Raw genomic sequence first — 18,102 nt, 5'->3', positions numbered from 1 at the left:
AAATGATCCTTGAAATCGAGCTTATCATGTTCCAAGTTAAAAATATTCACGCTTCATCTCCTAATTGTTAGTGTCCAATTTATATGCATAGAATTTAGCGTAGAGTGAATTAATGAGATGGACTTTAAGCTAGGGAAACAGGTGTGATGAATAAGTGAGTATACGCCCCAGAGAGGTTATTGTAGTAAGACTATTTCTGCATGTTTAGGTCCCATACCTTCTTGTACTGACGAAGAGGAGACACATTTTAACTTCACACTCAGTCGCCTGTCGAATGGTGTTTTTAAGTGCACACGTACTGACGGCACCGAGCATGTTACTCCTATTTGTCAAAAAGGCATTTACGCGTGCGAATGACCTGCGCATGAGCATGGCGCCACTGCAGTACCCCCCAAAAAAGCGTCTATTTTTGTTCGAGTGATCGGTCATGCGTGTCAAAGTGTCATGATATCTGACATGCAGGAGAACGCTGACGCAAAATAGTTACAAACCTTACGCCCAACCTGCTATACATAACCATTAGCTAACCATCAACCATAACCATGTCCAAAGCTTAGCATTGACACAAAACCGTTTAATATGAAATTTTAGTTTGTAAATTTCTTTTAAAAAATTCCGGACCCTGTGAGCCTTTGTCAAATAGCAATTGATCATTTACAACATCTTTTTTTTTGGCTTTGAAATTTATTTCCTCACTTCGTTGAGATGCATTCAACAGTATTTCTTCCAAGGGCACAAGGGCGATGGGAAAGAATGGCGCATTTCAAGAATTTGATCGTTTCCTAATCATGCTGTATTTTCGCCCTGAGTTGATTTTGGCGTTTACCGTTTGATAACTTGGCATACGGCAAGAAATATAACCTTCAATTTTTGTAATTTTCTATTTTTATTTAACACACAACTATTGCTTAAATGACAAGTACACGAAGACCGGTTAAGTCCGTCAGACATAAACTTCTGATGTATGTATTTTAGTAACGTGGGAATATCCTTCCCCGGTCAGGTGAAAGTGCAGAATTTTTTTTTCACCTAAACAAAAACCTAACCCCACTTTGATACAACTCCTGCCAGAATGCTTGACGTTGTTATCAACCCTCGAAGGCGATGTTTTGGCGTCGCGCAGGTTTACGTGTTACCGTTGTCATCGATACTATCGATTTTCAGTTCCAACAAGGGGGTCTGTCGTTCAAAACCCAATAATAATTTCTTCATTACCCTGGCGAATATGACATACATACATACATGAAGCTGAACTCAGCTCTGTTCATTATGTTTTGTATATCAGCAATATTGTGCGACCATACATCTCGCGCAATTTAGGAGCCCAAACCTCCAGCAGTTGGCATGGCAATAATTGATCAACAGGTTCCTTGTGACTTGGCGATTGCCATGACAACCGGAGACCAAGTGTCATGGCTGTGTAGGTCCTGATGTTGTCGCTGTACTGTGTGCGTGTATATTTCGAGAGGCCTCTTCATAATACATAATTTGGGTCAGTGATGTAGCATTCTTTGTTTAACAGGCTATGCGTTTCCAATATTGGTTTTATTTCCTTTTCTTGTACTTTTTTTCCTTTCTTTTCTTTTCTTTTCTTTTCCGTAAAGAATGTCTATGTTTGTCTATTGCGCTGCGTGTCACATAATCTTGTTAAACGCACATGCTGTCACTATTGGTATAACTAATGCGTTGCCACTCCACAACGACCAGCTTCATGGCACTGGAGACAGCATATCTGGAATGCGCGTTGCGATCAGAGAATTATACCCCTAAAAAAAATTGCTATCAACACCAGCTTCTGTGAAAATTATTTAGAACAAAGGTTTAAATGTCAGTTTGGACCAAAGGAATCGGTGCGGCAAAACTGAAAAATATTCAATCTTCAACTTATATTTCACCGGAACTTGATTAAAGCCCGTACTACATGATCACTGATGGAGAGTCATTCTATGGTGCTTGATCATTCCACCAATGCTAATATCAAGGACGAATATTGTAGTACGTGGTACCTTGAGGTTTCGTCCTTTTAGAGGTCACTGACAGGTCCAAAAAGACACGCAATGCCTAATTCATTTGCTTTTAAGGGAGCGGTTTTCACCCAGCGAAATTGAGCCATGTAGTCCGCGTTTGATGGATAGTTACGGCACTGCTTACATGCCCATCTTCTCTCCCTCATAAATCTTACTTCACTAGCAGTCCACAGTGGCGTCCCGTTTATTACGTCAGGACTTTAGAGGTACTAGCAGTCTGGGGTTTGTCGTCCATGTACAGTACATGCTAATAAGTCGAATCGCATGATATTTTGGCCAGCGAAACCTTCCACTCGATAGGTCATGCAGTATGAAGTGTTTGTAATTGTAGGAACGTTTAAGGAAGGACTCGAATATAGTGTTTCTGTGTTTCCTAATGTTTTGGTAGTCCTTTCTATTACGTACGTCCTAAGGGTGGATTCAATTTTTTTTTCCAGTGGGGGCTTGGCCAGTCAGATTTTGTTCATGGTCCATTGTAACAGTTGCGGACACGTGTACATGTATAATGCATTAAAACGTTACTGAGGTACAAATAATAGCCATTCTTTATACGGTGTCATCTTTTCAAATTATTACTATCATTGCGATTTCATGTATTATGTTTTGGGGTGTCAGAGCTGGGAGGGGGAGGGTTCACCCCCGGGACCAAAACCCCTCTCGATCCGCACCTACGTCCGTATTTTACTTCAGTCGGCATTTGCTCACGTTTTTTTTTTTGTGAAAGAAAATACCACCCAAAACTCGCCGTTAGATTGCACTCTTAATTTGTACTCCAGGAGTATCGCTTGTGACAAAGTGTTCCCATTAGTAAGGGCACAGACAGTATCGTTCACAACGATGTAGCTGTACACCTTTTTAAGAATACAGAGACCACGTAGAATTTTAATTGTGATCGCCCCCTTAAAATTCTAATATAACTGGCGTGTTTGCAAAGATAGGTCGAGGTAATTTAGAGTGACAAGCACGCCATTTCTTGTTGATTCTACCTTGGTGGGAGCTAATGGAGAAAAAGGAGCGCTAAATGTATTTCCTGTCAGTTTTAATTCCAGTAGTCTGTAATTCTTCACGAAGCAAGCCGTACGGGTCCAAGTGGTTCTTCACGTCAGTCGGTGATTAAGTCAGCAAAAACAAATCTGTGATAGAAAGGTCACGTTTCAAACTAGACAGGCTCCTATGCTGCATCCGTTTCTATCCAATTATTATGAACGCTCTTGTTTACGTGAGAAATCGGTTAAAGAAGTAAGGAGTAAACTGACGCCCGTCTTTGATTTTACTTGTTTCTTTATGCGTGGTAAATGTGATAAGAATTTATGCATCCTTGTTTTAAAATGATGTCGACGCAAAACACGTGTGTCTTCTACTAAACTTAGCAATTACGCCGGCTGGTCGTCGTATACGAACGTTATTGCCCGTTTAGTACCAGGAACAGTCCGTTTAGTACCGCACTGATCCTCGATAATTTGTAGTCGATTGATTGAGGGACCAGACTGTGGATAAGAAGCGGCCATTAGCATCGTGGATCTTTCGCTTGACTGATGTCAAGTTGCACTAATTGGAACTGGCAGGGAGTGAGTTGTTTACTATGCCGTGGCATCGCAAATAGCAGTGAGGAACTGAGTGGCTGACCCCGGTAATGAGTTAATGTACCTGCCGTACCTAAGGACCGGAAACTGAACCCGAGAACGTCGGAAACGAGATCTCAGCGCAAAGCTTCCAGAATCGTAAACTTTGAGAAGCGTGTTTATTTATTTTCTTTCGATAAAGGGCACAAAAAGAAATTAAAGTTGATAAAAATAATATATACCAAATTTTTAAGCACTGTTCGATACACAAAAGCGACCAACGGATTATAGCGAGGCAGCTTGGAAAAGAGAAATATCACCACAACCACCAAACCAAAGCAGAATGCAACGTGGAACAACAGACAATAGTCACAAGTCACCAATGATGGATATCAAAGATAATGAAATAGACGTCAACCTAACAACAACCCTTGACTCGAGCTCCGTATTCAAAACCCCTTGGTTACCTGCAGTGTTGCGGATGATGTTATGAACATTAAGTGCTACCTGTCGACATTATATCGCGACAGTGATATGCAAAGCCATAGCTACGAGGTAAAAGAAGATTGTTGACAAATAGGCCTTAGCTTAACTGGTTGTCTGACTAATAGACAATTTCGATTCCTCGCGCTTTTTGTAGACATGACAATTTGCAGTCTAAGAAAGATTGATCAAAGCAGACATAAAACTCGGAAAAGAGGTGAACTTTAGAAGAGTGTACGCTTTTGTTGATTGTTTAATTCAGCCAAGCCTCTATGAAACAGCTGGATTTGCGTTTATATCCCAGCTGGAAACCGATTGGTTGTTTTATGATCATTTCGTATTTGTAACGTGTGCCTTCCTCCGACAAAACTCTCATTTTACCTGTGTCACCTGGTACTGTTTTGTTAAGATATTTGATCATTCTGAAATCTGTAAACAGCTTCTTGGGTCTATCTGATATATTGTATTCAGTTTTTGTGTAAGTTTTTATTCTAAACAAACATGCATATCATGTTGATACATGTATATTTAATTTTGGATTTATTCATTTAAAATACATAATGTACAATGTAAAGACATAAACATAATATGTAAAGATATTTTATGGAATTTAGGCTTTCTTTACAAATGAATAATTAAAAAACTTGACTCTCTGACCAAGGGGTTCGAGTAATACGAACAACTAAAATATTGCTGATACAAAAGTGCTGTAATTAATGTTTAATATGTATATTTCTGCGGTTGTGTCTTAAAGGCAGCCAATTCGACTACCAACCGTGGTTAACAAACGAGGCTTTTACAGAGAAACGCTGTTTAAAAACCGGGGCTGAAATGCATCATGGTATAACCTAAATTAGGTAACTATACTAACAGCCTCTTGGTCATTATGTGGGGTCGTGTTCAAAATGAAGGGAAAAACACACCGGTTCTTTTCAGAACCCCACGTACTCAAAAAAGAGATATATCCACGGTGCTACCTAGGGGTGTGCATTTGCGGGTATTTTTAGAACCGGGTACCCGTTTTTTGTTAACATCGGGTACCCGGGTACCCGGAAAAGAGATCGCCTAATAACAAATTGCATTGCGCGCGACCCGGTGGATCATGTACCCGAAACACGGTTATTTTTGGTACATAGGAAGCAAGCAGAATATTGTTCTAAACGTCGGAGTTAATCTCTCCTACCTTTTTATCAAACGAAATTGTTACCTTCAGTTTGCAAATTTTTTGTGGGTGTATGAAACAGAAAAAAAAATCTTCGCGGGGAACGTCAGAAAAGAGAATAGAGCTGCAAACCACCTACATGATACACGCACCTGCAAACGCTCAAAGGAAATGTCCCGGATGCTGCTTGATCACGTACACGCGGAACGCATGTGGCGTGCACAAATGGTGAGCTCTGGTCGTGTCACGTGCGGACCAGATCAGTGCTATGTACGTCACGGGTTAAAAGGCTTACAGTTTTATGTACAAAAATACCACCGTAACTCGAACAATGCCCACACCATTACATCCACTTATTTTGAAGTTTCTGATTAAAAAAAACGCCACCAAAATGCTTCAAACGGCGTTAAAAGTATCGGAAGTCTATATAGGGTCAGGAGTCATCCCAAGTTCATTTCTTTTCAGACGAGGACCAGCACGTTGCATAATTATATATCAACGTAGCTGCAACTGTGTAATCCTGGCTTTCAAGACGCTGAAACTAACCTGACTGCAACGCGGGCCCAATTGTAGTGCCCTTCAGGCAGTCCAATCGCTGACACTGCAGCGGCCATGTGACCGTAAAAAGAAAGGTCATGTGACCACACAGAGGGAAGCCCAAGTGAAAAAAAATAGCAGCGCTTCACGTTGTTAAATGACTAAGCAATACGAAAGTTTTGCCACACGAAGGTACGTACCACGATGAAGTGGTTTAGTCTAATAAATATTTTTTCAGGATAACTCCATTACCCCGAGGTTCAGTTGTCGAGATTTTAATGTATAGTACTTCGACAAGTGACATTTGATTGGCCCGACTGTATTATGACTTGCACCTGTCAACATTTCCTTTTTTTCCGAGTGAAAAAATACTTGGATTTGAAATGCTTTACTTTAGTAGGCCTACATGTACATACAGAAAACATCATTCTTGCTCTTTTGGTCAATTCCTCATCCACAGTTCCGCTGAATCACTGAGGAAATTCAAGTTGCTTTAATTTAAAAATAATTTTGAAACGGAATATTTCTTGGTATAAAACTTTACTAAACTGGTTCTCTGACTCTTTGGGTTTGTAGCGCACATTTAGTGCTTTGATTGTAAAAAGGGGCCGATCAACCGCACAATTTGTGCGTGATCACTACTTACCGCACGCCGTGTGGAGTCCCAGTAGCGCTGGAATATAACACAGTCCGCTCTCGCTTCGTCGTCAATCCCGACATAAAGTAATTTTCATTCATATTGTTTTATTTGACAAAAATACTCAAACAGTAAGTACTACTTATTCCGCACAAAAGTCATTTAGGCCGACAGGGTTTGATAGTTACAAATACAGTCATGCAAGTGTACATCAACAGCGCTACCCCCTCATAAGACAAAACTCCTTCGGTCTCTTGTTCATATAGGTTTGGTACAGTCATTTTCCGAGTTCCGGATCGGGAAAATTATTCACTAAGACTGCAGCTACAAATCCTCAAATTCGATTGAAATATGGTCAGAAGTCAACTTTGTGTTTTGGATATACTTCAATATTTTTTTTTTCAAAATCTAAGCTTTTATATTTGGACTCACAGGATCGATCGACGAAAGTGACGATGACACCTTTCCTAGTTCTGGATCGGTTTAGGATCGAGACAAAAACGTCTTCACAAATAAAAAGTAACCATACGAAAAATCCATTTTCAGCCAAAACCATTGTAAAAAGTTGCTTTTCTAATAGAGAATCTTTTAATTTTGAGAAAATTAGATGAAAGATAAGAATTCCAATGAATCAAAAAGATAGAAATTGCGTAAGGTTTGACTCGACTTTTCAACTGTACAGTGAGCTATCAACGTTACCCTCCCCGCGCCGCACAGTTGACGAACCCATTACGTCACGTACATTTCTGCTGCGCCCGTGTAGTTGAGTTCGCGACGACTTTGCGTGGTAACGCCGCGCGATCCGAGAGTAGGGGAAAAGCTTGCAGTTTTCGGTAAATTACAAAAACGGAAACTCTAAAAAAGTCATTTTGATTAAGCAGACAATAAATGCAAAGGTTTATATGACTATTCAATTTAAAGAAATATTTAAAATCACACGTAGCGAGTGACCTATCGCTCGTGAATTTTAGTGGTTTTTTCGCTCTTGTGAACTAGGAAATTCCGGAACTAGGAAAACGACTTGCGGTACAATGGGCGGAGTGGGTAACAAAATTAGCTGTCGATCTCCGAATTCAAGTTTCATGTATGACCGCGGGACCGGATTTTCATCGGCACGGTTGTTTTTCATGAAGTCTGTCCTTCAGTAAGAAATTTCACAGACATTTTATGCATGAATGTTTGTTCCTAATTTAGTTACTTTTTTACGGGTACCCGGCCCGGAAAAATGGAACCGGGTTTTGAAATCGACGGGCGGGTACCCGGGTACCCGGGTACCCGGCACAGGCCTACTTGAGTGCTACCGCAAACCTATCCAGTTTACTTGCTATCTCCACCATGAAAAGCTTCAAATCTCATCAAAACACGCTAAGTTCGGTCCAACTGGCTTGTGTATCATAGTGAGCAAGGAAGAGGATTAGTATTGTGGATTTCTTGGCTCAGATCACAGAGGCTACTTTTTCTTTCAAAACTCTTTCCTGTTGGAAAAGATAAATTTTTGAAAGGTTATGCATATTTACTACCCTAATTTGCAGTCCCGAAGCATACTTTAAGGACAGAAACTCACTCCCTCGGGTTCTTGATCAGGTAATACCATTTCAGTTCCATTTTAAACAGGGGCATTTCTCTGTAAAAGTCGCGTTTGTGAAGACTGAAGGTTGGATTGGCTGTTGATGGCTCACAGCAGCGTGTCGCTGCAAGGCCAAACCGCTCTATAGTGCCTGCTCCATCATCAGCAATTCAGAAAGCAACGGTTATCTTTCCTCGAGTCAAAGCACGTACGGTATAAGCTGGAACCAACCTGTTGTGAGAATGTCACGGCTCATTTGCAACTGCCTTGTTCCCATGACAACAAGTCTAGTGTATTCATTTCTCCTACAGCTGGCGTCCAACCTGATGTTGTACGCATGCTCCATGATCGTCGGCTGCATCGTGTTTTTAATGGCCGACAGGAAACAGAGGCGAGCGTTCGTGGAAACCAAAGCGGCCTTAGAGATCAAACTTACGCTACAGGAGCAAAGCACGCAACAGGTAAATTATTTAGCTAACGGAAATAATGGAAAGCACAATTTATTTCCCCGCTGAACTTTATAGGCTACTTCTCAGCTTGAATTTTCAATAGACCCAGAATTTTTTATGGAGGCTGTAGTTATTTCTTTCCCATTTACTAGGTATTTTGAATGTGTTCACGCTAATCGATCGGTTAAACCCCCCCCAGGCTTTTGTTTCTTACAATTTCTAGCTTTGTGATTTTGCTTATGGTTATTAAAGACCATCCAAACTGCAAACAAAGCTGAGGATTGAAACACATAAGAGGTACACACAGCCAGCGTGCTTTCTAATGCTCAATATCTGGTGTGTTAATTAAGTCAAATAGGCACTCCTCAAAGAGCACCACATCCTGTCACAATTGAGGCTGTCTTTCTGTTTACTCTTCGGACGTTGCTTAATATGTCTGTTAATTTATAAGTCAAGCCTGCTTGGTGTGTATACGCAAGCACTGAATATTATAATGCATGGCAATACCTCAGACAGACTGGCTCTCACGGGCAATATATCGGAGACTTACACGATAAGACACAGATTTAGCACTGAAAATAGAAAATATTATGCACAAAAAAAGCATTTCAACTTTAGAGGAACTTTACAACCATTACGGTCAAAGCCGCGTTTGACATAACAAATAAAACACGCGGTTTGGGTAAAATAAAGCAAGTTGCAGTACCAGATTATAGTCAAGTTGAATGGACTTCGTCAAATTGCAGGTTTTACTTTGAAGCTCAATTTACCTGTATCAATAGACACTGAAGGTAATGCGATCCCAACTAACAAGCTGAATAACACTGCCAAGCGATTTGTTAAACCCTTGCCCTCCAATCTACTGCTATAATGAATCCCACAATGTAGATTTGTCTTCGAGTGGATCAATACTTTGCCAGTAATAAAAAATCTTACCTTAGTACTCTTATGGGTATGGATTACTGTAAGCTGTTTTGGTAAGAACAACGTAGCTGTTGGGTAAACCGCTAAACAGTATACATTCCTACCACACATTTACATATCTTCAGTTTCTCACTGTTTTATTACCGTACAGGATATACGCTGCGGTTCAGACTGATACAGCTTATTTCCAATTAAAAAATTATGACATAAATTTATGTTTTATAGCTATTCCATATATCATTTCTTATTGTGTTGGGATATGATATATTATTTACCATAGCTTATGAAACAAGGTTTTACATCAGAAAATGTTAAAATGGGCATTGTATTAGAATATCCAATGATGCCGTCCACAAACAGTGAACACCAGTCAATTTTTAGACTTCAAAATTATTTTTGACTTGAAATTTGCTAAAGATAGCGATGTCACCACACGCCGAACGTCTTATTTTTAATACCGTGTTCCACTAAAATTATATAAAACTTCTATTTTGAGGTACTGACAATGGTGCTTTGCACTCAGATTCCAATTACTGTTCTTATCCACAGAGCAATGTTTTGAATTATTGTGGACGGGGAGCTGTGGGGTAATAGCAAGAAAGGAATTCCCATCACCGTCCTCCGGAAATTAAAAAACACGCTGACTCGAGGTTTTCAGCATGCCCACACAGGATTCGTGCAGCTCTTTTCACACTACAATTACCCCCGCCAATTGCAATATTTTTGCATGGTTTCTCCTTTGTGGTGCCCGACAAGAAATGCTACTCATAACTGATATGATCACGGACTCAGTAAGCTAACATCGCATGGCCTCGCAAAGGCCTAGATAAAAGAAAAATTGCAAAGTCGGTTCTCATAAAACCTGTTTCAGGAGTGCTGAACGAGCATGATTAGTAGATTTTTTCCTTGTGACAATGACGGATGAAAAAGACTCAAATTTCGAAGCGCCCATTTCCAAACTCTTAAGAATTAGAATTTAAGGTTTACGCTGGAAGCCATCAGTGCAGCCAGCTTCTGCATTTGATATCTTTAGGTCTTGACTACTACTACCGTCTGCACATGGGTGTTGTGGGTTTAGCTTGAAAATCATAACCTCTTGGGTCACTGACCAACTATTGCATGATCTTTTTATATAATTCCATCAAAATCTACACTCTTATTTGTGTCTTACAAGTGTTTTGAAAGAGACATCTATTCAGCGTGAGGTCCGAACTCCTAACGAGATATAACGAGACAAACATCAATGATACACACATACACTTAAAGAGTATATGAAAAATACGAGGTAAACAAGCAAAGGCTTGGCATGCATGAATTGCCAGCCACGTAATTGGGAAAAAAAGTATGTGTATGAACAACGGTGTTACCATGGAAACCTGTAATCCAATCAGTCTGAAGTCACAAATGGTAATATTACTTGAAGCCACGTCAATAAGCAGACATGGCTTAACAAGAAAGCGCTAGAATGAGAATCCGCATTTATATTGTAGCTGTCTCTCTACCCGGACCATCCTTCAAAAAGTTTCATCTGTAAGCTACCACGTGATGTCTAATACTTGACGGTATTAATTTCTTGGATGGGAATTATTATGCGTGAAAGACGCATCAACTATACACGTTACGGGATATACATGTATATCACAGGATATCATGTGGCGTCAAAGCAAAGAGGGAAAACCTTACGGTCTATGAAGGCATTAAACTTGGACATTATTTAAGAGCACTCACCGATGTGAAAATTAAACTGAATATGCGGCGAAAGGTTGAAGTAGTGTAGTCAGCAAAAATATTATACCGGTAACACACTGAAACAAGAAGAAGCGTGCTAGTGACGAAATATGGCACAGGCTACCTCATTTTCAAAGTAGAGAATCACCACTTGGCGCCTCTGCAGTTAAAAGATGATATGCCATGATAATTCTTTTCGCAATCAAAGATTTCATATGTTTATTGCTCCAAGATCCAATAGTTGTATGGCTTAAGGAAAAATTGTCAAACTAATCAAATCAAAGGTAGAAAAGCTCACTAGCCCCCTCATAAATGGAGCATAATTTTTTGCAATCCCGTGATGATTATGACTGTGTGGTCGGGAAATCATTGATTTAGTAGTCTCTTGTTTCATTTCGAAGGTCTCTTGCATTTGTCCAGCGGCAAGTGAAAACCGCAACCGTCATAGTACGAGCGCTAGCGCCAAGCTGCCTGGCGTGCAGCGTACGTGCCCACTTGCAGTCGCAAGATTAGTTGTTTATACCTATTTTTCCTCGTTTCTGTCATGCCAGGAAGAGCTCCTGCTCTCTGTATTGCCCAAGCATGTTGCTGACGATATGATGAAGGACATGGGTACGGTCAACAAGGGACAGTTCAATAGAATCTACATTAAGAGACACGAAAACGTCAGGTAGGATCTTTGCTGCATGTGAGGTGTTAAATTGAGATGCCTTCGAATGCAACACCAGGCTAAAAACACACACACACACAGGTATGGAGAATCTATTGTGTGAGCAGCTGAGGCATCATCGACCTGTACGACCTGGCAGTGGTTGTTACACCTTAAACTTTCACATCTATAACCGCCGCCCCCCAAGAAAACAGCCCGAGGTTTGAGATATCTTAGACCACATGCAATATGGGAAATTTCGAGGCCTTCTTGTTTTGTTTTGTCTTTTGTTATCGCAACTGGAATCATAAAAATGTCTATTAATCCTGGGAGGTCTGAAGTACACCGAACAGGCGCCCCCTGCCAAGGCGCTGAGAAAGTGTCTCGTTTAATGAATACACAATGGAATTGTACGATGCACTAGTCACAGCAGGTGACAATTTAATGGAAAAGAGAATAATTGAGCGTGTGGTCCACAGATAATTGGTTTTTATAATTATGTAGACGGTAACTGAAAGAAAAGTCCCTAATATGCATTATGCAGATAGCTGAATTGTCCAAGGTTGGTGTGAAAAAGAATATCAAAGCCGAAACAATCGTATCTAAAGCGCGGATTTAGTCGTTTGCAGTACTTAAGTTACAATTCGTACGTGAAGCATAATCGTACAAAAATACCAAAAAGGTTATTCACACACCGTAACCAAACGGTCACCGCGTTAGTGTACTACATATCTCATAAAGTGATCCATTTATGTACCTAATTTCATCTCAGCACGCAGCCACACGGATCCATACCACTTCTTACACTTCTTTCCTACCTGCATGTGCGACAGATTCTTGAAAAACACGTTTTGAGGAGCCAAGCTATTTTTTTTTCCACATTTTGTAAAAAGACATCTTCATCTGGAACATTCCAACTTCTACACGAACGCCCCTTTCAATGAACTTCGGCTGCGTGCGCATTATGCCATGCCATGATGAAAGATCCGACAGATTGCCTCAAGGAGACGCGTGAAGTTTGAACCTATTGATCCTTTGTCGGTTTGTTGGACTATTGCGTTCCACTCAACTGTCCTCGTAAAGATTCAGATTTCATATTTGATGTCAGAGAATACTTGAGCATGATTTTTTTGCCGATCAACATTCTTGGCTCACGATTGTTTACGAACAATCGCATGCTCCCGAACAGTTTGTTTCCATACCTATCGAGAAATTTAATGTTTCCCGAAAGATTGAGCTCGAGTCAAGTGTTATGGACAAAGTTTGTTGCTGATCGTGCAGTTAAATTCACACTTCGCAACAGACGACAGCTTTTACAACGGACGTCTTGGCCATTTACAACAACAAGAATTGCTTCCGGTCATAAAACTGGTACGTTTCATAATAGGTTGCATAAAAAAAAACTCGACAAAGCATACTTGGCTCTGGGAAATAGCATTTCATAAGCGTGTTTTTTGAGACATGAAAGATTTCTTTTCATTTTTGGGGGGATACACTAAGAAAGACATTCAGTACACGAAAGACGCACTGGAACATTTGTAGCAAAATACAAATGACGCAATATTTAGCCAGCTTCCGCTAGATTACAAAAGAAAAGAAGTTTCTGCTGAGGGGTTGGATTAATCATTAACCATTTCTACTGAAAAGGCAATCGGCGCCTGTTCTGAAGGATTTATTTTCGTTGGAATTTTCGGAGTCCATCTTGAAGCTTTCCTCAAGTTCACATTTTGGACGTCAGTGTTCTACATAATAGTGTTTTTGACTTGCCATTGATGCGCTGCGGTATTACAAGGAAAATACACACATCGGTTTTGCTATGCGAATTGAAGCGAAGGAAACTGTTTGGAAACAAACGTTAGAAATGCTGAAACAGTTGGCGACGTATTGTGGTCTACTGTTGTCTCGTTCTTTGTCTACATTTTTCGTTATACAATCTTCTTTTTTCTGAAATTCATAAATTTACGAGGGCTGGGATGTTTATTGTGGCGGTCCTCTATTTATTTAAGGTCTGACACTGCATTCAATTAAATGAGGCCGAAAATAATTAAAACCCTCTCTGATGCAAAAGGGCAATTGGTGTGGTGCACTTGCTGAATTGAAACTGTGAATCGCAGTGCTTTTGGACTCAGAGGTCAGTATTGGTCGGCTTATTATATTGCATATTGCAGCGACTGCGACGTCTTTATAAGCGGCCTTCACTCTGCAATGTTTTTACCAAAGGCCCTCCGGGTTCCTTGATAAAGGACGAACGTGTCACATAGAAACGTTCTTATCTGACTTTTAAGACACGACGAATATAATTGTTTAATTATTATGAGAAAGATCCCTTGAAGGGTTCAAGAATAGGCCTACTTACAAAACCTGATGTGGAATGGTCCAGGGCAAAAATTTCATTGAATTTATTATTAAGGTGGTTTACATTAGCGGTTGTTTGGACGTCATGTTTGTTGTGCTTCAAATTAACTAAATAGAAGGTCAAAGAAACCAGGCATAAACGTCTTGCAATAATCACATAGCTCATTGTAATTCCACTTTGTGTTGTTAATTAGATTAACTATAAGATATATTATAAGGATATTACATTTACATCAATGACGAAATTGAATGATTAAATCGGAAAAATGAGTGACAAAAAAAGATTCGCTTTTCTAACTCAACATCATTTCCGAAGTGAGACGAAAATGACTATGTAAAAAGGGACAAACAAGAACTTTTTTTCGTGAATTACAGTACTCTGAAAATGAAATCTAGTAATGTTATTTCGAAATTGAATCAACATTTGGGGCAAGCGACCCCGCTTTGACGAAATTAACTTTCGGTTAAGCAATTTTAAATGAACGACGTGCGAAAGTAACCGGGAAACCTATCTAACATGCAGCGAAAATTGCACGCTATAAAATGTAGAGGAAAACCCTCCGCTTGACTTACGGATAAACATTCATTTGTGAAATACACTGGACAATGTTATTGGCATTTAAAAAAAAGAGGCATATGTTAATTTGAAATGTGATCTTTGAGCAACGCTCTTACGATGTAAATGGAATTTCAAAAATGATTACCGGTCGTCGTAAAAAAAACGCTCCAGGTGAAACATGTCTCAAGTAAGATTATTTGGACAAAAGGTGTATGTTATAGGAAAGGCTCTGTAAAATGTAGTCGTCAGACTATTCAAATTTGCACCGTTCAATGGCCTTTATTGTTAGTGTAGAATCTATTAATATCTGAGGCATGGCATAAATTTGATTTGTACGTCGGAGAAAAAAGATCGGGATTTATCTTCCACTCACAATTAAATTAGGATTTGGACTGTGTGACAAGAAAAATACGAGGTGCTGTTCACGAGCTCTTCAATGTATTCAGAAAAAGATTCTCCACATGCACATGTTAGTTTGTGATGCATCGTTCAAAACTTTAACAAAAACTGAAAATGGGTATTGATAAGACAATATCATACTTCACGCACGCAAAAACAAATTTGTTTTCACGTTTATCCACATACAAGCAGGCCACATCAAAAACAGGCATGTAATAACTATTTCAATTCAATTACATTACATTATTACATTAATTTTATTGTATTTATTGAATTACAACGATTGACTTTCAGAGAACTAGGAACAAGTGTTTTGATTTCTGAAGGTGTGGAGCAAGTTAACCCTTTTCTTGAAAGCGCCACTGTTGTGATTATAGAAGTGTTTTGCTTTTTTTTCAAAACTCTTCCAGCATCCTCTTTGCTGATATCGTGGGATTCACGGCCATGTCCTCCAAGATGTCTGCAAAGGAACTTGTCAAAACGCTCAATGCCTTATTTGCAAATTTTGACAAGCTGGCTGAGGTGAGGCGACCTTTTATTTCCTCCTGTCCTTCCTACTCTCCTTTTAAAACTTACCTTCGTACCGTCAAACCAGAAATCGAGGGGTAATGGGCATGACTGATTTCTTCTTGTTTTCTAGAAACACCACCAGCTGAGGATCAAGATCTTAGGCGACTGTTATTACTGTATTTGTGGTGTTCCAGAGCAGCGACAGGATCATGCTGCTTGCTGTGTACAGATGGGGCTTGACATGGTGGTAGCAATCGCGTAAGTTGAGAGCAAGCTTCGCGAGCTTATATTTGAAGAAAGCTCATGGACGTTCTTAAGGGTGACAATTTAATGTCTTGTTGGTGACAAATGACGCGTATGTCAAAACGACAGACTGTTCAGACACTTCCTGCCTAACTGTTACCGAAGTTCCAGCTGAGGGAAGATCAGTCTAAGTTTGTTAATATGAGGATCAAGAGTATTTTTCCTTTGTTTGTTTTTGTTGGGAGTTTTAAGTGCATTGTGTTAATTTTATACACGGAAAAAATTTGCTCCTGTCTTTCCAATAAGGCAAAACCGGCTTTATGTCTTTTTATGTTGCTTTTTCCATCACTGCTTTGTGAGAAGATCGTTGTTTGTTCCTGTGTAGTTGTTTAATTCACCGTGCTTTTGACCCTGTAACTCGGACACAAATCAAATTTGCTGATTCGATTACAGCGCCGTGAGGGAAAAAACGCAGTCTGGAGTGGACATGCGTGTTGGAATCCACACTGGCGCCGTGCTGGCCGGGGTCATGGGTCAACAGAGGTGGCAGTTTGACGTATGGAGCACCGCGGTGGTGCTGGCCAATCACATGGAGTCTGGCGGCATACCTGGGTGAGTTGAGTGTTTCACTTTTAGAGTTGATCTTTCATGAGACTTGTGCAAATTAAGGATTGAGGTACTATTCTATCAGTAATCAACATCTTCTTCATACTGCGTTCATGAATTTGATCCTCTTCGTGAATTCGTTTTTCATTTCATGAGTAAACTGTATGGGGGTTATAGACACTGGTTATTGCACATACGCAGACTAGATTTGTCCCCGGTTAACCCATCTTGTTTGGAGAACAGTGACTAACATGTTCCCCAACTGCGGCATGCTGCATTCAAATTCTTTGCAGCATGACGAGATGTATCTCATGAACTGGTATAAAACGGCGCTATTTCTTCCTGCACGGTTTGCTCTAACAATAATAATCACGAACAGCCACAGCGCTCCTCATCCTATCTGTGTTGTACGAATTATTTACAGTTATCCAATTATTAACTCTCAAGAGAAAGGAAATGAAAGATCCAACAGAAAAGAGAGTTGAGGAACGAAACCGAATCACATATTAGACTCCAGAATCAATCACTTTAATGAACGTTGCCTCCACAATCGGTTCAATGAAGTAGGTCCGTAAGATTTAGGAGGACTTTAGAAGGGCTTTAGTGCTCACAACGTGTCCCTGCGCGGTTCCTCTGCAGATAATGACATCCATTAAGTCTGCCCATAAATGGATTTTATATCAATCGATGTCTTCTCATTTCCTTCAATGGAACTGAGTGTTTGTTTTTATGATGAGACCACAGTCTTGCCCAAAATATGAAATTAAAGATGGACGGTCTGAAGGAAAGGAAATTAAAGTAGATCGGACGGCACGACGGATCGGAATCTTACTAAATTAAATGTCAAGGATAGTGCAGGGAATGCTTTTAAATATCTGAAACATCAGTTGGAGCATAACTAAACAGTAATGACTGTGGAAAATTCTGCTCAAAGAGTGCCGTTCGAAGACAAAACATATAAAGTCCGCACGCGAGTAACTTTCAGCAATGTTTAGCCAGGCATCATGGGAATATTGATTGTTATTTCCGGTGTGGCGGTCTCAGCTGTCTCCCGGTCTCAGCGGTCCCCCTTACCAAATACGGTAAAAAATACGTCATGCCATCTCTGCGCACAACAACGGGAAAGTCGTCCGTTTAAGTGGCGTGCTGAGCAGTGCAGTCCATGCATGCTTCACGTTGTACGTGACGGGTACTGTACATAGGCCTACACCAAAGATAATAGTACCGTGCAAGTTAGTCATGCGAACATCTCAGTACGAAAGACCAACGACACGGTGCCAGTGTCGTGCTGAAATGTCCGACTACGTCAGGAGGGACTGCTGAGACCGCCACAATGGGTTGAGCAGAGTGAACGGGTAACTGGACAATTTCCTTCTACGCCAAGCAAAAGGAAATGCGGACGTAATTGTCGTCTCCCGACAGGTCAATGTCACGGAGATCATGGATTCGTAATGGCGTTTGGGCCTTTTCCTTTCTCGAAACCAATTGGATCCATGGTTAGAATGAATGTAGCCACATCTACAATTAACTGATTATTGCGAGGGAATATTTTGAGGGAAGAAATTGGCATTTCAGAAAAGAGGTAACATGTATTTCAATATTTTCTTTTGACCCATAAAGAACACATCTTTTGTTAAGATTCAAGGAGCAGAAGTTGTAGATTTCTTAAAACTCGAATCAGACACCTTAATCATTTCAAATGGAA

At 40.2% G+C, this 18,102-nt stretch overlaps 1 protein-coding gene across 2 annotated transcripts in view; it reads left to right on the top strand.

Moving 5' to 3' along the window:
- Window positions 1–18,102, top strand: part of LOC110978247 (adenylate cyclase type 3-like) — a 41,459-nt gene that overhangs the window by 12,580 nt on the left and 10,777 nt on the right. For both annotated transcript variants that reach the window (XM_022233065.2, XM_087133094.1), the window contains exons 3-7: window positions 8,287–8,436; window positions 11,628–11,746; window positions 15,449–15,560; window positions 15,679–15,806; window positions 16,245–16,403. In XM_022233065.2, the coding sequence (XP_022088757.2) occupies window positions 8,287–8,436; window positions 11,628–11,746; window positions 15,449–15,560; window positions 15,679–15,806; window positions 16,245–16,403 (668 nt within the window). The remainder of the gene's footprint in view (window positions 1–8,286; window positions 8,437–11,627; window positions 11,747–15,448; window positions 15,561–15,678; window positions 15,807–16,244; window positions 16,404–18,102) is intronic.

Source organism: Acanthaster planci, linkage group LG02, assembly GCF_054643075.1.
Source record: "Acanthaster planci isolate LZ-2023a linkage group LG02, COTS_SCS, whole genome shotgun sequence".
In the NCBI taxonomy this organism is placed as follows: domain Eukaryota; kingdom Metazoa; phylum Echinodermata; class Asteroidea; order Valvatida; family Acanthasteridae; genus Acanthaster; species Acanthaster planci.
This window is presented reverse-complemented; position numbering and strand designations above follow the sequence as displayed.